At 46.8% G+C, this 19,294-nt stretch overlaps 2 protein-coding genes across 5 annotated transcripts; one reads left to right on the top strand and one right to left on the bottom strand.

Annotated features, from left to right (window-relative positions):
• Positions 1-329: 329 nt before the first annotated feature.
• LOC146712239 (CST complex subunit CTC1-like) lies at positions 330-19,039 on the bottom strand. Of its 4 annotated transcripts, none has more exons than XM_085451891.1 (25): positions 18,721-19,039; positions 18,403-18,487; positions 17,919-18,018; positions 17,621-17,843; positions 16,416-16,645; positions 16,212-16,341; positions 15,844-16,140; positions 15,641-15,763; positions 15,325-15,554; positions 15,060-15,204; positions 14,784-14,986; positions 14,542-14,711; positions 14,327-14,441; positions 13,778-14,183; positions 13,569-13,658; positions 13,107-13,244; positions 12,041-12,087; positions 11,805-11,890; positions 11,497-11,632; positions 11,150-11,218; positions 10,914-11,076; positions 10,656-10,711; positions 10,393-10,549; positions 8,853-8,973; positions 332-1,449 (listed from the first exon to the last, which is right to left on the bottom strand). In XM_085451891.1, exons 1-25 carry the CDS (start codon positions 19,021-19,023, stop codon positions 1,298-1,300), a joined length of 3,975 nt encoding a protein of 1,324 aa, XP_085308017.1. In that variant the 5' UTR covers positions 19,024-19,039; the 3' UTR covers positions 332-1,297. The 4 variants fall into 4 exon arrangements, with proteins under 4 accessions (XP_085308020.1, XP_085308017.1, XP_085308018.1 ...); XM_085451892.1 differs by lacking the exon at positions 332-1,449 and adding an exon at positions 8,107-8,782 and having other exon boundaries at positions 18,721-19,038; XM_085451894.1 differs by lacking the exons at positions 18,403-18,487; positions 18,721-19,039 and adding an exon at positions 18,129-18,244 and having other exon boundaries at positions 330-1,449.
• Positions 2,081-5,852, top strand: LOC146712240 (E3 ubiquitin-protein ligase TRIM21-like). The gene has a single exon (XM_085451940.1). It carries the CDS (start codon positions 2,096-2,098, stop codon positions 3,821-3,823), a length of 1,728 nt encoding a protein of 575 aa, XP_085308066.1. The 5' UTR covers positions 2,081-2,095; the 3' UTR covers positions 3,824-5,852.
• Positions 19,040-19,294: the final 255 nt, after the last annotated feature.

Here is a 19,294-nt window from a genome sequence, read left to right as displayed (position 1 = left end):
TTTTATTATCACGTTGATGCAGCACATGGTTCAGTTAGCTTTGTATAAACACGTGTTAGAAATGTTCTTCAATCAGCTCTTTTTACTCTCATTTCACAGCCACTACTTTTTACTTTTACTTGAGTAAAGAAGTTGAATTAGTACTTGGAGTATTTTTAACAGTAGTACTTCTACTTCAGTACACACTGTGTGTACTTTTACCACCTGTGTCTGAGACCTCCTTCAGGGTCCACCTGAAGCTCTCAGTCTGCTGTGGAAAAAGGAAATCCAGGTAGTTTCTCCTGATCACCTGAGGCCGTCATTACTGTGTGAACCCACACACCACTCCTCACTCCTCCCACCCGCTGCACACAGTCACTGAGTACAGACCGGCTGATTCCTGTAAAGGGAGAGGCAGGAAGAGGCGGAGCAACAGCTGAAAAACAAGAAGCTCAACGTCATTTTGCAGAAGTGAAAGTGTGAGAGAGCAGCAGCAGAGCTGCAGTCGAGTCCTGTTTGTCTCTAAAAGAAGATTCACTGGAGTCCATCAGGTTCCTCTCAGCAACAGTGGTGAGTGCAGCTGATCACACTTCCTGCTTCTACACAAATCTTCACTCTGTTCACTTCATCAGGACTCATCACAGTCACACTGGATCCATAGAAATCTGCTCATGTAACCACAGATCCACTGTAGGAGCATCGAGCTGCTGCTTCAGTCTCACTGTGGCTCTGCTCAGGACTGTGGACTCAGGCTGTGCTCTGGACTTCAGACTGACTCCACACTTCCTGGTTATTCATCACTTCCTGTTCCTCTTAGATTGATTCTGGATCTGATTGATCATAAGGATTACAGACGTGAAAACACCTATTTATTCTTTATTGATATAAAGCCTTTGATACTGTAAACCAGCAGATTTTGGTCAGTACTTCAAAAAGTCATTCACACATTTTACAAAGATTATCTGACTTAGTGTATCCTGTAAGAGTCACAGATGATCCTCAATCATTCAGAAAACAGTCGATGCTGCACTTTATAACTTTGTGTGGAAACATGAATCTCATTATTTAGACAGATGTGTTTGAATCATCCTGATAATCAGGCTTTAAACATGTCAGAGTTCCACACATCAGCTGTGATATTCAAGCTGACCTGGATCAAACATGTCATCAGACACAAACATAGATGATGCTGTTTAATCCCAAAGCTTATTTAAACAAACTGGAGGACAGAATTCCTCCTTAAATGGGATTTTGATCAAATCCACTGATCTCGTTTTCACACACAGGCTTTATCATGGTGGCTTCTTCTCTACTAACATCAATCTTTGATTTGGACAAACAAATATGTGAAACACAAAAATAAATCAATGTTTTCTGAGGATCCAGAATAACATGAATGATGTATCCCAGCGAGTGACTGGGAAAGTTCATCTTCTTCCACATCCTGAGTTTGTGAGGATGTTCCAGTATCTGTGAGAGAAAACAGGACAGTTTTTACTGACGCACAAATGGACCAAATATACAGACACCTCTGAATAAACATGTTCTCATCAATGCCATTAAAATACTGGATCAACAGTTAATAACACATTTCTGAGGTTTGTGATTCATCGTCCTCCTCACTGTCAGCTCTACTGGAACAGTCACTGTTTAATATTAATGGCTCGTTGATCTGGACGTACAATAAGAAGTATTCAGTCACCAACAAGGTCGAAGTTTACTTCACAGTGATTGATGGAAAATATCCAACAAACTGATTTATTCAAGTATACAAATGATCTGGATGAATCTTGGACCTTCTGTAAAACAGAGAAACAATTTCACATCTTTGTAACGACTGTATTTATCTTCATCCCCAAACGTTGATCCTGTCCATCTGGACGCTGCACTGTACAGCAGACACTACGATGTTAGGTTTGTGTTTGGATGAACCAGTTTGTGTCTGAGTGTGTTGCTGGGTCTCCACCAGTTACTCTGAGAACTGAAGAAGCTTCTCTGATGAAACGTCTTCAAGAAACTCAAAGAAGTCCAGACGCTTTTCTCTCCAAGCTCCTCAGACTACTGACGCTTGTTTCTCTCTTTGTAAAAATGAAATTTAAAGTGAATTTTGAATCAAATGTTTCTCTTCTTTCTCCCTCAGAGTGCAGACATGTCTGCTGCCAGCAATCTGCGATCTGAAGATCAGTTTCTGTGCTCCATCTGTCTGGATGTGTTCACTGATCCAGTCTCTACATCATGTGGACACAACTTCTGCAAAACCTGCATCAGTCAGCACTGGGACATGAATGTCATCTGTCAGTGTCCCATGTGTAAAGAGACTTTCTACACTCGACCTCAGCTGAAGATCAACACGTTGTTCTCTGAGATGGTTGCTCAGTTCAGACGTGAAGCTCAGCAGAAAGCCAGCAGCAGCAGCTCAGAGCAACAAGCTGCCAAACCAGGAGAAGTTCCCTGTGACGTCTGCACTGGAACCAGACTGAAGGCCCTGAAGTCCTGCCTGGTGTGTCAGACCTCCTACTGTCAGACTCACCTGGAGCCTCATCTGACAGTGAAACGTCTGAATAGACATCAGCTGGTTGATGCTGTGGAGAACCTGGAAGGCAGGATGTGCACGAAGCACGATAAACTCCTGGAGCTGTTCTGTAAGACCGACCAGACATGTGTCTGCGTGCTCTGCTCTGTTTTAGACCACAAGAACCACGAGTTTGTTCCTCTGAGAGAAGAATATGAAGGAAAGAAGGCAGAGCTGGAGAAGACAGAGGCTGAGATTCAGCAGATGATCCAGAAGAGACGACTGAAGATTCAGGAGATCACAGAGTCGGTGAAGATGAGTAAAGATGCTGCAGACAGACAGAAAGCAGAAGGTGTTCAGGTCCTCACGGCTCTGATGGAGTCTGTTGAGAGACGCCTGAAGGAGCTCATGAAGGAGATCGAAGACAAACAGGAAGCTACAGAGAAACAGGCTGAAGGTCTCATCAAAGATCTGGAACAGGAAATCTCTGAGCTGATGGAGAGAAGCTCTGAGGTGGAGCAGCTCTCATGCTCTGAAGACCACCTCCACCTCCTCCAAAGCTTCTCCTCCCTGAAAGCTGCTCCACCCAGCAAGGACTGGACAGAGGTCAGAGTTCATCCACCATCATATGAGGGGACTGTGGGGAGAGCTGTGGATCAGCTGGAGGAGACAATCAGGAAACTCATGAAGAAGAAGCTGTTAGAGGCTGAGCTGCAGAGGGTGCAGCAGCATGAGGTGGATGTGACTCTGGATCCTGATACAGCAAATCCCTGGCTCATCCTGTCTGATGATGGAAAACAAGTGTACTGTGGTGATGTGGAGAAGAAACTTCCAAACAACCCAGAGAGATTTTCTTACTGTGCTATGGTTTTAGGAGAGCAGAGTTTCTCTTCAGGCAGATTTTACTTTGAGGTTCAGGTTAAAGGAAAGACTGCGTGGATTTTAGGAGTGGCCACAGAGTCGATCAACAGGAAGGGAGACATCACACTGAGTCCTCAGGATGGTTTCTGGACTGTGTGGCTGAGAAATGGAAATGAGTACGAAGCTCTTGCTGGTCCTCCAGTCCCCCTCTGTCTTCATCCTGGTCCTGAGAAGGTGGGGGTGTTTGTGGATTATCAGGAGGGTCTGGTCTCCTTTTATGATGTAGGTGCTGCAGCTCTGATCTACTCCTTTACTGGCTGCTCCTTCACTCACAAACTCCACCCATTCTTCAGTCCCAGTCTGAATTATGGAGGTAAAAACTCTGCACCTCTGATCATCTGTCCTGTCAATAACATTAATCGATCCCTTTCAATGGAAGAATCGCTTGATTTCTATTCTGATTCTGATTGAAGGGAACAAATGAACATGTTGAGTGTAAATCCTCTACAGTCTCCATGTTTCTATAGAATCTGATCATCAGGACTCTGATTCACACTTTGATTCTCATGGAGTTTGATTTGAACAGAAGAAAAGTTGAATCAGGAAATGTTCCCACTGATGGAGACTCGAGCTGAAGAGCAAATATCAGAGAACAAATGTCCAAAAGCTTCATTTCCAATAAAGTTTGTTCAATGCTTTGAGTGAATCCAGACTCATGTGTGGCTGTTATACGGAGCATCAGAGTCCAGCTGAGTTATGTTGGATACAAACTGCTTATTTTGGCTCTGTGAGGAGTTTTGTTCACTGAAAACTGATGAGACGGATAATATTCAAAGAACTCTGTAGAGATTCATGCATCCATGTTCTCCACCTGCAGGTGTGGAGGAGAAAGGTGGAGCACAGACTGCTGCATCCTTCCAGTCACATCATTTTGATGATTATATTTGCATGTTGTGATGATTTGGGTTAAAGACAAACAGAGTTGAACGGCTGCAGTCACAGCATGAAGACGATGCTGAAGCTGAGCTGTCAGTGAACATGTTTCACTGTGATTTGATTTGAAGAATAGAAAGTGTGTGTGGCTGCTGACAGCTGCAGTCTCTGCTAGTCTGCATAACACACACACAACTTTCCCCCTGAGGCAACGATGCAGCAACAACACAACAGCTGCAGACACACACACGATTGTGCGCTCCCTTTCAGTCTGAACTCTCAAACACACAAACAAACTCTATCAATGTCGTACTGTTAAAGAACTCCTCCTTCTTCAGTAACAATGATTTGAGGTCTCTACCAGTGTCTCTTGTTTTGACCTTTGACCTCTTTATTCCTTATAACCAAAAAAACCCTTTTATCTGATATTTTCACCTTATTGATTGATTATATATATCTATTATATTTTCTCACCTTATTTTGACCTTTGACCTATGTCCTTGTTAGCCTTGATCTTCCTTCATCAAACGTGAAATTTCTTTCACCTTTGAACTTAAAGCTTAAATCAAACCTTTGTTAAAAAGCTTCTTACCAACTTGTAATTCCAACTCTCTGCATTAAACACGTATCTTATCATATAAACACTGGATCACTGAGAGAACTTTAGGCAGAACCAAATGAAGCAGCTGACCTCGTCAAACTCACAGCGACAGTAACTGACAGTGAATTATTTTAATCTTCTTCATTGTATTTGTTAGAAACATTTATTTTCCTTTAATTGGACTTTGGTTAAGTTCAATCCGATGTATTAACCGACCTTTGAGGTGAAGTGCAGCTGCGAAGAACGCTACGGCAGGCAATGAGGTGCGTTTAATGTCGCTTTGTTAATTTGAGCGTCCATAAATTGAATGTCTTATTTTTTCTTACTTTATTATTGCTAATTTATTGGAGAATTAGGCCATTTAATCAAGATAGATTTTATGTTGTTGGTGGTAAAGATCTGGATGGATGTTTTATTCTGTGTTTCTATTTTTCAGTTTTACTTTTCAAGACTTGGTGAATTGCCTTTTTCTACTTTTTGTTTAGTTTTGTTAAAATTAGCAGCAGTGAGAAGTGTTGTTGTCGGTCTTGAATATATTTGATGTAGCCCACACTGTTAAGGTAAGTGTCATGTTTTTAGTTGTTAGTCTGATGAAGAATCTTTTATTTTTCTCCAAAAGTTGATTGTGTTTATCTGGACATAGTGTTTTTCAGGTCCAGCTGAATGCAGGTTTCCCCAGTCTTATACGTTGTGACAGCCACTATGGTGTGGTGTCCCTTTAAGACACCCAAGTCGAGGGTTGATGGTGTCATCAGTTTGTGCCGCTGCTCTCTCTCTGGGATTATGAGGACACGTGCCTGCACGCTTCTGCTTAACGAGGGACGGATTTACGTTTTCTTCTTGTTTTGTTTGCAACGCTTGGGTTGTATGAACGCTGGGCGTTATGTTGTTGAGCCGCAGCCGTTCAGCCGGGCTTTTATATGGTTGTTGAAGAAGGCGTATTAAAGAACCACCGTGGATTACCGATACCAGCGTGGGTGTGTGTTCTTCCGACTAGCCTGCTAGGTGTTTTGCCGCCTCCTCTCAACCACGCAACACAACCCAACGTTCCAACGTGTCAGGAGCATCAGCACAGCTGAAATGCATTTTTTCTACGCACCGCGTCTCTGTGGCTTTTAAACCCCAAAACACGCTACAACAAAAATGGATCCACCCCAAGGATGGGGTCCCCCGGTGTAGTTTCCACTGTGACAGACTGTGGGCTTCCTCAGAGTGAGGCTGAGAGCGGCAGGCCCAGGTGGAGTCTGACCTGTGGCCCTTCAGATAAAGCTGAAAAAGGCCAATATATGATATTAAATATAAAATATAATTAAAAAACAACATCAGAATGAACAACGAGCTGCTGTTAAGAACTCCCGACGTCCATCCAAGGCCCGATTGGTTTCTGTTTCCATGACAACAACAACCGTATGTGGAAAAGACCAAAAACTGAAGCGGTGAAAAAGTTTTGTTGCAGATTAACTATTAACTTTATGTTATTCATTGTCAGCTCGTGCCATCATTAAAGCATGTTAGAACACACATGTAGGATTTCACGAATCATCGCTCCTAAATTTAATCGTATCCATTAGAGATGGCACGATACCACTTTATGTCCGATACCGATACCGATATCATAAATTTGGATATCTGCCGATACCGATATGAATCCGATATAGTGTTTTTTAATCAACAAAACTGTTTTTTAAATATCTTGCTGCATTTTGTATAAGTTCATACTCAAGTTTAAAACAACAACAACACTAAAGCTATTCTGTTATACCTGTATACAAAAAAAATATTTCATAGTTCAGCAATACTGATCAATCTAATAAACTTAAACCTACACCATCCTCCCTATTCTGGTATTTTAAAGAGTACTTAGCGTAAATATTAAGCAACCTAACTAATAGGGTTCCAACTCCCAGCAACAACAAAAATAAATAAATAAAAAATAGGGAACCACCCCTCACGCTCCACCTCATGATGCTTAATCGACGTAATCAACCTTAATTTGATGCAGTGTGAAAAAAATACACAGAAATCAATTATTTTTCAAGAAATATTAAATAGATTCAACATCTTTCTTCAACAAAATTGCAGACTGCACAGATGGTACCTTCCCAAAGGAAAAAGTACTATAGCTTACTAGGGTATATATATTAGACTTAATAGTCACTATATACAGTAATTGACTTCTATTCATTTTACATCAAATTAAAACTTTGGGTGTCAAATAATTATTTATTAAAAGCTCGACATTTTAAATGAGAATAAGAAAGAAAAGTATGTCTTTGTGCCCCCTTTTCCCAGTTAATGCCCTACGGCCCCCCTGGCTAAACTTTGCTAGATCCGCCCCTGCACAGTTACCAGCCGTCAGCTACGTAGAAAAAGATCCTCGAGTAGAAAGTAATATTAAATAAATTCTAACAGCAGCTGATCAAGCTTAAACGTGCTGCTGTTGTTCAGCCGCTGGTTTCCTCTTTCTGGTGCAAAGTGGGCCAAAAACAAACAAGAGAGACGGACTCGCGACAGAAAAGCCGATCAGCTGATCATTAAGCAGTTTCATGATTGAAGTAGCAGCCGGAGAGGCAGTCGCTCCATATATCGCTTGTTAAGCTTAACGCAGGAATGCTTTACAAACATTCAGAGATGGACTTACACACTTGCTTTACTTCTCTCGGGGATAACTTTGTCGGAGATGAAATGCCGGGTTGCTAGCGAAGCTCCAAATGCTATCCAGACCACCGACAGGTCCCGCATGCCACAGCCGCTCTATCACGTGATGCATACTGCTCCGACGTGCTAACGTTCTGAGGCGAGTTACGGCGTGTTGCAAGTTTTGTGAGGTGCTTTCGTGATATTTAATGGATCGGATTACATTTTTTATTTTTCTCCGATATCCGATCCAGTAATTTAGGTCAGTATCGGACCGATACCGATACGTAATATCGGATCGGTCCATCTCTAGTATCCATAACAACTGTTTGTACGTGTTCGCTTTGAAAACATCACATTCTTTATGTTGGTTGGTTTAGACGAGTGATCTCCAGGATGAATGAGGGCAGAGGCCCGTTTCATGGAGACTGTTTAAGTGTAAACCTGGATTAAAAGCCACATTTGAACACCTTCATCAGAGGCTGTGATTATGTTGAAGGACTGATGCTGACGTGCTCTGACACTCATTAGCATAGAAAACAAAGTGGTGAAAGCACAGAGCCCTGAGGAGCTCCACTGGACGGTCTGTTCACAGAACATTTAATTATTTCACTTTTATTTACATGCAAAACAGCCTCAGAGAGAACAGCTGTTTCAGAGCTGCCAGCTTTATTGGAAAGATGAACTGAAATCCTAAAATAGTCCAATTCATGACAAACTGACACGGTGAAATGTTGCAGGATTCAAATGTGTCGATGGATGAACTCTTTCAGTATAAGATGCAATAATACAAAACACATGAAGGTGAGGAGGAATTCATTTAAAGTAAGTGTGATTTAAAGAGGACTGATTCTTTCCTGGTCAGGCTGAAGCTTTCACCGTCTGACCTCTGTAAACAAACCGAAACACGTTCAGTGTTTAGTTTTACCAATTAGGTTTCATGAATCACCATCTGAGAACGTCTCCAATGTGGGCGCCACTCACAGGGATCACTTCCTGTAGAAGGGTCACATGACCTGTTAAACCCAGAGAGCTTCGTGTGACCTCTGACCCTGATCACCAGCGTCAGGGTCAGTGAAGGTGAGATACCGTGTGACAGGAGGAACAATAAAGTTTTATTTGTACGAACACGTAGAACAGATGAAGTCAGAACGAAGCAGGTGGAGCTCAGTCAGGGTGGAGGTGCAGACAGGTGAGCTGAAGGGGAGGAGCCAGTCTGGTCTGGAACTCTCTGTCTCCTCGAGTGAACCTCCTCACCTCTGAAACACACACACACACTCTGAAGGTTGCAGTCAGGGTGGTGAGGGTGGTGTGTGAGGGTGGGGTTACCTTCTGGTCTCTGGTTGGTGTGTTTCCTGCAGGTGAGGCTGAGCGGCCGAATCATGACATCGCTGCTGCACAGACACAACAGGAAGTGGAGGAGGAAGTCGTCAGCGTCCCCGTCACACACCTGAGACAGACACAGAGGTTATGTCTCTGCAGACTCACGGCTCGGCCCTGTGGAAACGTCCTGCAGGACGCCTGTTTCTCTCTGTGGTGGCCCCCCCACAGCGTCCCCACCGTGCTTCACTGTGTGGACGCTGTTCTTTGGGTTGTAGCTGCATCTTCTTCTCGTTTCACCTCCTCTGACCACAGGACGTTTCAGTCTGCAGGGTCTTTTAACACAGCTCCACCTGTGGGTGGAGGGGCCCTGTGGGTTCTCCTGGTGTGACCCGAGTCCTAAATGCCTCTCGCTGTCCTGCCCCTCCCCTGTGGTCTCCACCCTCCATGTGGGAGGTGTGGCATTCACAGTCAGCCCTGATTACCCTCAGAACTACACCACCTGCTGCTTCATCAGGTCGAGTGGGTGGAGTCAGGGGCACGACCTGAGTCTCGCTGAAACACACGGCTGTAAGGCCCCTCCCTCCTGTTCACGTGAGCCCAGCGTGGGTCCGTCACACCTACAGACTTTTAAAGGTGGAAGTGGCCACGCCCCCAAACCAGTTCAGCAGTAAGGTGTGAGCAGACGGAGCTGTTACCAGGATACAAACAGGATGTGCCCTTTCAAAGTTAAAGCCTCATCTTAAATTTTAAAGACAAAATAAAGTCTAAAGACGACGATGAGCACGTGACTCACCTGTGACAGGTGTTGAAAACACGCAGTTCTTTGAATCTTTGGGCTGAAGGAGGGACAATACTCGGTGTATATATGCTCAATCAACAATCATTTATTTGCATACAATTCAACAATAAGAGCATTACAACGTCCGGACGGGAGAGATGCTACCAGAGGGTCAGGCACATGTCTCAAAATGGTGACGGGTTGCTCAGCTTTTTATAGTCTCTAGTGGCCCCCAGCTAGTCGTAAAAGCCAAAACATCACATTTTTTCTCTGTTACAGCGCCTAAGTTATGACCTCGGCAGTTGTTTCTCTGCTTTCTGTAAGGTGGGGGTGTGGAATGTGGTCTGTCTATCTCCCCTGTCTTTAGACACAGAGTCTCCTGCTTACAACCTTCTCTTCATGATTCAACAATTAAGCATGTCAAGAAAACAGTGTAACACATTCCCAGCAGATCAAGGATACAGAGTGATGCACATTTATCTAATGAACTAATATGTGAATATGTTCTGTTAACTCAAAAGTATAATGAGAACTAAACTAATACAGATCACACACTCTATTTTAAAGGGTATAATATGATCTACAGCAGTATTCTAATTCAACTACTTTGATTACATATATAAGGTAACATATAATAACAGAATAATATCAGAGCAAAGTTAAAGCCTCATCTTAAATTTTTAAAGACAAAATAAAGTCTAAAGACGACGATGAGCACGTGACTCACCTGTGACAGGTAAACATATACACCTGACAGGTGCTACTGACCTGGCTCTGCCCACGAGAGAAGACTCTGATGTGACCTCTGACCCTGAGAGCTCTCTGAAGCCCCTCCCACTGAGCATCAGCCAATCCCAGCAGAGCAGGAACCAGAGCAGCTGAGAACCAGACGTGAGCCTCACCTGTCCCGTCATCGATCACCAGCCTGATGGAAGAGCAGAGCCACATGGTTTGATCATGTGACTGTCACCTGACTCATCCAGGTGATTAACACGTATCAGCAGGTGAGCTCAACAGGAAGCTGCTCTTACTTTGCTTTGGACTGAAACACTGACGAGGTCGAGTGACACTGAGAGCTGCTGCAGCCCTGAGAGAGAGAGAGCAACAGGTAAACACACACACCTGAAATCGTGAGCAGTTTCCTCCAAAACGACACTTTACTTACTGCACCAACACTAACACGCCACCAACACGCTAACAACACATGAAGCACTCTGAGTACTTTCACTGCACCCGAGAAACTGACACTAAACACATCCTGTACACACTGTGTGTATTTTATGCAGTACCTGTGTGTACACGCTGCCACACAGCGAGCAGCTCCACTGCAGTTGCAGGAACAGGAAACACACCACGTGACCTTTGACCTGTCCCACAGCGCACCTCTGCTTGCTGCTCAGAGCCCACTCACCCAGGTGCATGATGGGAGCAGGAGGAGGAGGCTGGGCCGAGCTGATAGAAACCAAACAAACAAATAAACAACAGCACGACAAACACGTGAACCAGACTTTACCTGTAAACTTACCTGGTGTCTCCCAGGGAGACCACAGTTATGGAGCTGACAGGTAAGTACGTGCAGTACACACTTCCTGTCCTGAAACACACGCACACAGGTAAACCGCACAGGTACGTAACCATGGGCGTGACTTTGTATTGAACATTGGGGGGTCAAGATCTCTGTCTAAATAAATAAATCTGGGTACATTTCCAGATGATCAAACAACTATTTTGCTGGTAACACCTGAAACCAGTAAAGAAAACCAGCAGCCTATTGATGCAAGATGATCCAGAACTTTATTGGGGCTGACATTGTTGGAAATGAGTCCAAATAAAGAGTCCAAACTTTTATAAGCCTGTCTATGTGTGTCTCACCTGGACAGCCTCCTCTGGAAACCAGACAACAGCAGAGTGTTACCCGGCAACAGGCCAGGTGGGTAGGGGGTGTGGCTTAAGTCCAGGTACACCTGCAGACTCCTCCCAGCTTGGTCACAAAGAGTGAGACGCACACCTGCACACACACATTCAGCTAACAGTCAGACCTGAGACTCAGACCTGAAGCACTGATGCCTGCAGTTCCTCTAGTGTCCAGCAGAGGCAGCAGTGAGTCGCCCCCATAGACCCCCATGTTACAACTTCACAGCAGAAAAAGCCTGATACACAAACCACCTGTGTGTTTGTACCTGAGTGTGTGTGTCCAGAGTGGGCGGTCCTGTTGTTCACACTGATCCTTTCAGACACCACACCCTGAAAACACACCAGCTCTGAGCTGAAACACACACACACACACACACACACACACACACACACACACACACACACACACACACACACACACACACCAGTAAGAGAGTGTGTGTGCAGCTGCAGTTCCTCAGATGGCCACAGGGGGCGACTCAGTGAGGGACGAGCAGTTTACCTGCAGTCTAAGACCTCTGAGACAGACAAGACTGTGGGTGGGACGGCCTGAAAACACAGAGAAGAGACATTAAAAATATGACGTCATTCAGGGGTAAAACCGCAAAGGATTGTGGGAACGAGTGGCAAGCGGTACTAGCGCACGCAGGCTTTCACACGTAAACAGTCACACAGTAATAAAAAGAAACACAAAAATGGCAAGAAGCTGCTGTATTATTAACTGTGTTGTATTATTAAGTCTTCTGTTGGAGTTATTACGTAATTTATCACAACATGATTGATGATGTAGGTTACAAATAAGTCTTATATTGATTTGAATTGAATTCGTTGCTATGCTGCTTTGTTCACTGTGGCTTTGCGGGCTAATGTTTGTTGTGTTTTGTAGGAAAACCAGAAACAAAATGCAGGAATGTGATCCAGACTGGCCCCTCTATCAGCCTGGGTCATACCGAGTTTAAAGCTGCTACCACAGCCAGATCTGATTGGTTAAGAGAGAGAGCGAGATCAAAACAGCCACGAAACGTCCGCATATATGTGCCCAAGGGTTGTATTGAAGCAAGCAAGTGATGAATAACTGTTTTCCAGTTTGTTGTTAGCAAAGTTTTTTTTCTTTGCATTGTTGATTTGTTTTTCAGGAAGCAGCTAATAATGATGGATTTTTACAATGTTGCCTCTTTCTTGTAAGATTCTATAATAGAATGAAACAATGATGCCAGTTATAAATAAAGACAATAAATTGAATGAATTACAAAACACTCATTTTATTTATATTAGATCTGAAAATGTTGTGTAACACTACAACCTGAAACAACAAACAGATTGTGTTGGCCTGTACAGGAGATAAAATATTTAACAACAGCTAAATAAACGGTAAATGGCCTGTATTTGTATTCTTTACTTAGTCCCGAAGGACCCCAAAGTGCTGGAAATGCTAGCGCTTGATGCAGTGTTTTGATTTGTTGCCACTTGTACCCACAATGCAATGCGTGAAAGTCACATGGTCTGTCAATCTCTAAAAAAAAAGTTTAAGGGTCCTGGAGGAAGACGGGGAGCAAACCGAGTGTTACCTGTCTGCAGGTGGGCAGCAGCAGTGGGCGTGTCAGAGTGTGGAATCTCCAACCACGTCTGACTTGTAGGGTCGACTCAGCGTGGAGATCCACCCCACTGCGCTCAGAAACTCCACAGCCAATCAGAACACTGGGATCCTGATTGACAGACACATGGGCCAATCAGCTGCAAGGATTCAGGTCAGATCAACTCCCCACAAACAGGAATGTTGGGAGTCATCTGCATAGCAGTAAAAATGTAAGCTGTGTTTTGATGATGCTGCCTAAGGGAAGCATGTATAATGTAAACAGAACTGGTCCAAGCACTGAACCCTGTGGAACTCCATAATTAACCTCAGTGTGTGAACAACTACAGTTAAAGCTGAAAAACGTGTTCATGTGTACTAATATCAGAGAGCAGAGACCGATGAGGCCAACCTCTGACCACGCCCCTTAGTGACATCATCAAAGCTGGGTTGATACCTGAGTGTTAGCCGCGATGAGTCTGTAGAAACATCCAGGCTGGAGGACAGGAAACCACCGCGTACACACACCTGAGAACGCCAGCACCACCTGCACGCACGCACACACACACACACACACACACACACACACACACACACACACACACACACACACGTAACTGTGTATCCAGGTGAGCTCAGGTAAACACACACAGGTGCGTCTCTCACCTTTCTCTCCTGCTTTTGTTCACTTTCTTTCTCTGTCATTGGCTCATTCTTTGGGTCCCGCCTCCAGCTGACCACTGGACCAATCACAGCAGCTTTCACTGAGAAGCACAGTCTGAGCCCTGCCTCCTGATCCTCTGCCTCCGCCCCTGTATTCCTCCAGGACACACCCTCCTTCTGCTCCACCCTGATCACCATGGAGACACAGGGCCAGGGGTTGCCGGAGTTGGCTTCTTCTTCTTCTCTTCTCCTCCTCTTACTCCCAGCAGTCTCTTCTTCTTCTTCTACTGTCTGCTTCCTGGCAGTGACATCCCCTCCTGGCTCCTCCCCCTTGTGTCTCAGGTGTGTCTCCATGGCAACAGATGGACTCAGGATGTGCAGGTGGTCCAGAGAGAACTGCAGGTAAACCCTGTGAATTGAACCCAGCTTTATTTAACTCATAATGTTTACAACCAGGAAGGAAGCTCACACCCTGAACCAATCAGACGCCCTCCTACATCACAGAATGGACCAATGAGCAGTCAGCATGCTGCAGGTTGTGTGTGTGTGTACCTGCAGTGTTTGTGTGTGATGAACCTGTCCTGGTCCAGGTGTTGGTAGGAGGGGAAATCTGATTGGAGGAATCTCTCTGTCACCATGGTGAACTGCACCACACCCACCAGACAACCTGCAGCACACACACACACACACACACACACACACACACACACACATTAAAGAATAAAGCTGTGTGTCCCTGTGTGTGTGTCTGTGTGCGTGCATTGTACCGATCCAGGCGCTGTTAAAGACCGCCCTCTGCGCTCCCTCCTCCTCCTCGCTGCTCTCCGTCAGCACGCAGGCTGCAGCTCCCGCGGCGTCTCTGAGCTGCATCGAGTGTTTGAACTCAGACGTCTGTGACGGCAGCTCCAGCACGCCGACCAGCAGCAGGGGGCGCTGCCTGACACACAAACCGGCAAAAACCATTGGTACGTAATCACACGACTTCATGTGGGAGCTGCTGTCACCTTACCTGACAGCGTCTCCACCCCGAGGCTCGGAGGACAGAGTCCTGCAAGACCAGGACAGGAACCCGTTGATCTGGGCGGAGGTCAGGTTGGAGCCATCAGGGGGCAGCAGAGAGCTCAGAGGGGCCGAAGACCAGCAGCCAGTCTGCAGGGACTCCAGGAGCTCCGACACACCGAGGTACTGCCGGACCGCCGAGGACACGCTGTACTGCAGGGACACAGAGCACACTGAGCATGCTCCACACTCACCTGTAAGGAAGACAGGTGAGAGTGGGACCTACCTGCGTCACAGGACAGGTGTGAGGCTCGTCCAGCATCTCAGCGTAGATGTCTCTGCGTCCTCGTCCTCCAGCTCTGCTCAGAGTCTCCATCAGCCTCCAGGACAGCAAGCACACACACTGCTGCCTCCACACACCTTGGACCAGACTGAGGACCAAGACCAGAACCAGGACCAGGAAACAAGCCAGAGCCAGCGGAGGACAGGAGGACAAAGGTTAGGCTCTGCTGTCTCTGACTGTGGACAGGTGGTGGTGGGTGGAGCCTCACCTGTGTGCCAGCTGCGAGCTTAGGTGACAGGTCCACAGGTAATCGGACACATCTGTGTTTCTCTGCAGCAGTAACCGTGGTAACGCCCCATCTCCCGGGCAGCGGTTGTCGGGTGGCGAGCCTCCCGCCCTGCTGAAGGCCGTCACCCTCAGGCTGGAGCGCAGGCAGGTGCAAAGCATGCTGGGAGGGAAGTCCGGGCAGGGCCGGTACAGGAAGTGGGCGTGATGCAACTGCAGGAGGAGGAACCATCAAACTTTATTAGTCGTGGCTGCCACGAACACAAACGGGCATGATGATGTCACATCATGTGACTCACCTCCACTCTGTCTCCCGCCCTCAGCTTCCTCTTCGCCGCCGGCTGATAGGCCACGCACAGACCCACCTTCCCATCCAGCACGTAGAGCCCCGCCCCCTCACTCACAACCTCAGTCACCGTGCCCTATCACAGCAGAGGAGGCTTAGTAATCAGCACACAGGTACAAACCTGTGGTAGCCAATCAGAGCTCACAGCACTCTCACCTGGTAGCTGATGACTTTGGATTGCTTTATCCTCACAGCTGATTGGTCCAGCTCCACCTCCTCATGCTCCGCCTCCTCACAGTCGTCCTCAGCAGGCTGTGACAGCAGGGACTCAGAGTGTGTGTGTTCCTGTGTGTGTTCCTGTGTGTGCGTGTAGTCGGCGTGCAGCTCGGAGCGCTTCGTCACACACAGGATGTTGTTTCCTCTCCAGCCTCGTAGCGCACACACACGTAGAGCTGTCACACACACGCTCTGCCCGACACACACACGCTGGATCCAGCTGAGCCGGCTGCTGTCCTGCACACACACACACACACACTGAGCTTCATCGTCCCTCCTCACCATCATCATCCTCAGAGAGCTGGTACCTGTACGAGCACGGGCAGCGAGCGCGACTCATCCGTCAGCGTGAAGCAAAAGAAGGTCGTTCCTGCCACGGCCAGCAGAGGGCAGACTGAGCCCACCTCTCCGAACACGCTCAGCCGCTGACCTTTGACCCTGGAGCACACACACACATCTGTCACACACACTGCTCAGAAACTCCGCTGCAGTTCAGAGGTCATGTGACCCACCTGTGCCTCAGCAGCCTGCCGGCCTCTCCGACTCCCACCGCTCCGCTTAGCTCCACCCTTCCAGGAGCAGCAGCCAATCCCTGCTCAGCACCAGGACACAACAGGACAGGGGAGCCAATCAGCTCCAAGAAGCCTGCGGCCTCTTCCTGGCCCGATGCATTGTGGGGGATGTAGTTCCAGTGAGGGAGGAAAACGGGACGATCGAGCCACAGGGGCGAGAGAGACAGGCACTGGATGAGGGAGAGAGAGAGACGCGGGTGAGAGAGAGGCGGAGTATGTCCTGGGTGGATGCTGGAAGCCTGTACTGATGATGACAGCTTCATCAGCTCTGATCTGCAGTGATGCCGTTTGTTTTATAGCTGCAGTAGATCAGATTAGATCAGATCAGATTAGATTAGATTAGATTAGATCAGATCTAATCTAATCTAATCTAATCTGATCTGATCAGATGAAACTTTATTGATCCCTCGGCTGCGTTCCTCCAGGAAATTCGGTTTCCAACAGCCCAGCACTGACAGAAGTTACAGAAGGTGAGCAGAAATATACACATATACAAATACAGAGTATAGAAAAGGGAAGAATAGAATAAATAGCAATAAGAACACAAGGGAATTGCACATTTCAAGTACTGTGAGTCATTAATCCGTGCGGTGATGCTAGGACCACACTGAGCCTGCTGCAGCTGTCTGACTGTAATCTGTCAGGTTACTGCAGGTGATGCTATCTGTATACTTTATGTGAGGAGGAGGCTCCACATCTTTATAAAGCTCTGCTGTCATCACGTCTGTGCCAGCACAGTTACTCACTTGCTGACAGACTCTGTCTTTACATCCTTACTTATCGATCAGCTAAGTGAATCCATATAAACACAGCTCACATTTAACAAGTCCTGATGTTTCTGAGTTACAGAAATGAAAGTCAGCTGTTGAGCTTGTTTGCTTGTTTCATGCTGATGTAAACATCAGCAGAGAAGCGTGTGATGACCAGACTCTATCAGCACTTGTGTCCCTGCACAGAGAATGAGCTGAATTAAAGAGGAATTCGATTTCATTCACGTTGCACATGAACACCTGCAGTTTGTTGTGACCTCGTTACCATCAGTTCTGACCAGATCCGGTTTAGTGACGCTGCTGTGAAGAAGCTCCTGAGAACTAACCAGCTGATGGACGATGGGTTAAGGTTAGGCTCCTCCCCCTCTGACTCACCTCACACATGACGCTGCCGCTGGCGTCCGTCAGCCTGTACTCTCCGTCAGGGCCTTCTCTCAGACAGCCAATCAGCAGCAGGTTGACCCTCGGCAGCGCCCTCTGACCCGGCACGGCGAGCTCCGCCTCCCTGACCCAGGCTCTCTGCTGATTGGTGCTCCAGGACAGGTTGCTGACGCAGGCCAGGTGCTGCTGGGAGACGAGCTGGGAGACGGACAGCAGCCTGGGGACAGACGGGAGGACAGCGGTAAGGCCAGGTCACGTGACCTGCGACAGCGATGATGTCAGCGGGCGTTACCTGTAGCTGACAGGTAAGCTGTGGGCCACACACATCTGCTGCTGGATCGCCTGCACCGCACACATGCTCAGATCGAAGAGGCTGAGGTCACCGTGGTTACCTGGGAAAACAAAGTTTAAAGGGTAAACACAAACATAAACAACTGAAGCCCCGCCCACTGAGAACACCTGAAGTGGACACCAGAGCTGGTGTGTGAACAGGTGGGACCACCTGAGGAAGCAGCTGCTCTTCATCCTCAGACTCTTAGTCCTCCCTGTTCCTCACTGACAGTCGGTCACCTTCATGGCTCTGACCTTTGAACCACACTCACATCTACACACTGGACTGCTCTGATGGCACCTGTGAGGGCAGGTGAGCCCTGCTTTCACTGTTTAAATAATGGTTTAAATAGTATTTGGTTTCATAAAAGACATGGACATCGTCATTAAGGATTTAAAGTACAGCTGATTTATCAGCCAGCTGTTTCAAACAAACAGGAACTCACCTGTCTGCGAGGGGGCGGAGCTACACACCACAGGACTCAGGTGTTCAGAGATGGAGGTGAAGATGTTCTTTAACCACAGGGACTCCTAAAGAAACAAAGCAGCAGGTCGGAGGTCACAATAATAAATGTAAAACAGGCTCACATCCTTATATTCTCTTTTCTGTGTGGATTTCTGCTATAGAATTAGCTCGAAACAGCGATCGGCTGCTGCTCTGCCTTACGTCATGACGCAGACAGTCTACGTACGCAGGGCTGTGCGTGTACGTAGACTGTTATTTATCGCTCAGTTCGGGCAAACAGGGTCAGACTGGGACTCACCGCCTCGGTGCTGGGCTTGACCCGGTCCAGGAGCTCCTGCAGGGGGTCCATGTCTTCGCTCCGGGTGCCGGTTTCTCCCCCTGCTGACAAACTCCCGCTCACGGCTTTCAAACAGCTTCCGGTCCTCCTCCTGTTGATGTCCTCCCTCTGACCGTCGCCCCCGTGTTCCCGCCTCTTACCGTTCATAAAGCCGCCATGATGCCCTACCGTCCTACTTTGTTTACTTTTGTTCTGTATTTTAAACAAATCATCAAACTTATTAAACTGACTAGTCTCTGCTGACGCAGGATCTCTACTGCGCATGTGCGGAACAACTTTTCCCTACCCTGCATTTCACAATAAAAGCCCTTCACGTTCACATACACTCAGTGGTCTCCTACCTCCTTTCCTAACCACTTTTCCTTGTTAGAAACGTTGTGAGGTGGAGGAAATGTGTTTAGGAGATGTGATAAGAACTCAGGAAAGGAAACAGCTGTGTTTGAACTACAAGTCGATCACGTGACTCCAGCCCAGCGTGTTCTCAGCCTGATTAGTGCAGGTGAAGAACATGCTTTTATTATGAAGGGGTCAGACT

This window comes from Copadichromis virginalis, linkage group LG3, assembly GCF_057382275.1.
Source record: "Copadichromis virginalis isolate Kocher_CV1m ecotype Utaka linkage group LG3, C_Virginalis_male_GT1.1, whole genome shotgun sequence".
Taxonomy (NCBI): domain Eukaryota; kingdom Metazoa; phylum Chordata; class Actinopteri; order Cichliformes; family Cichlidae; genus Copadichromis; species Copadichromis virginalis.
This window is presented reverse-complemented; position numbering and strand designations above follow the sequence as displayed.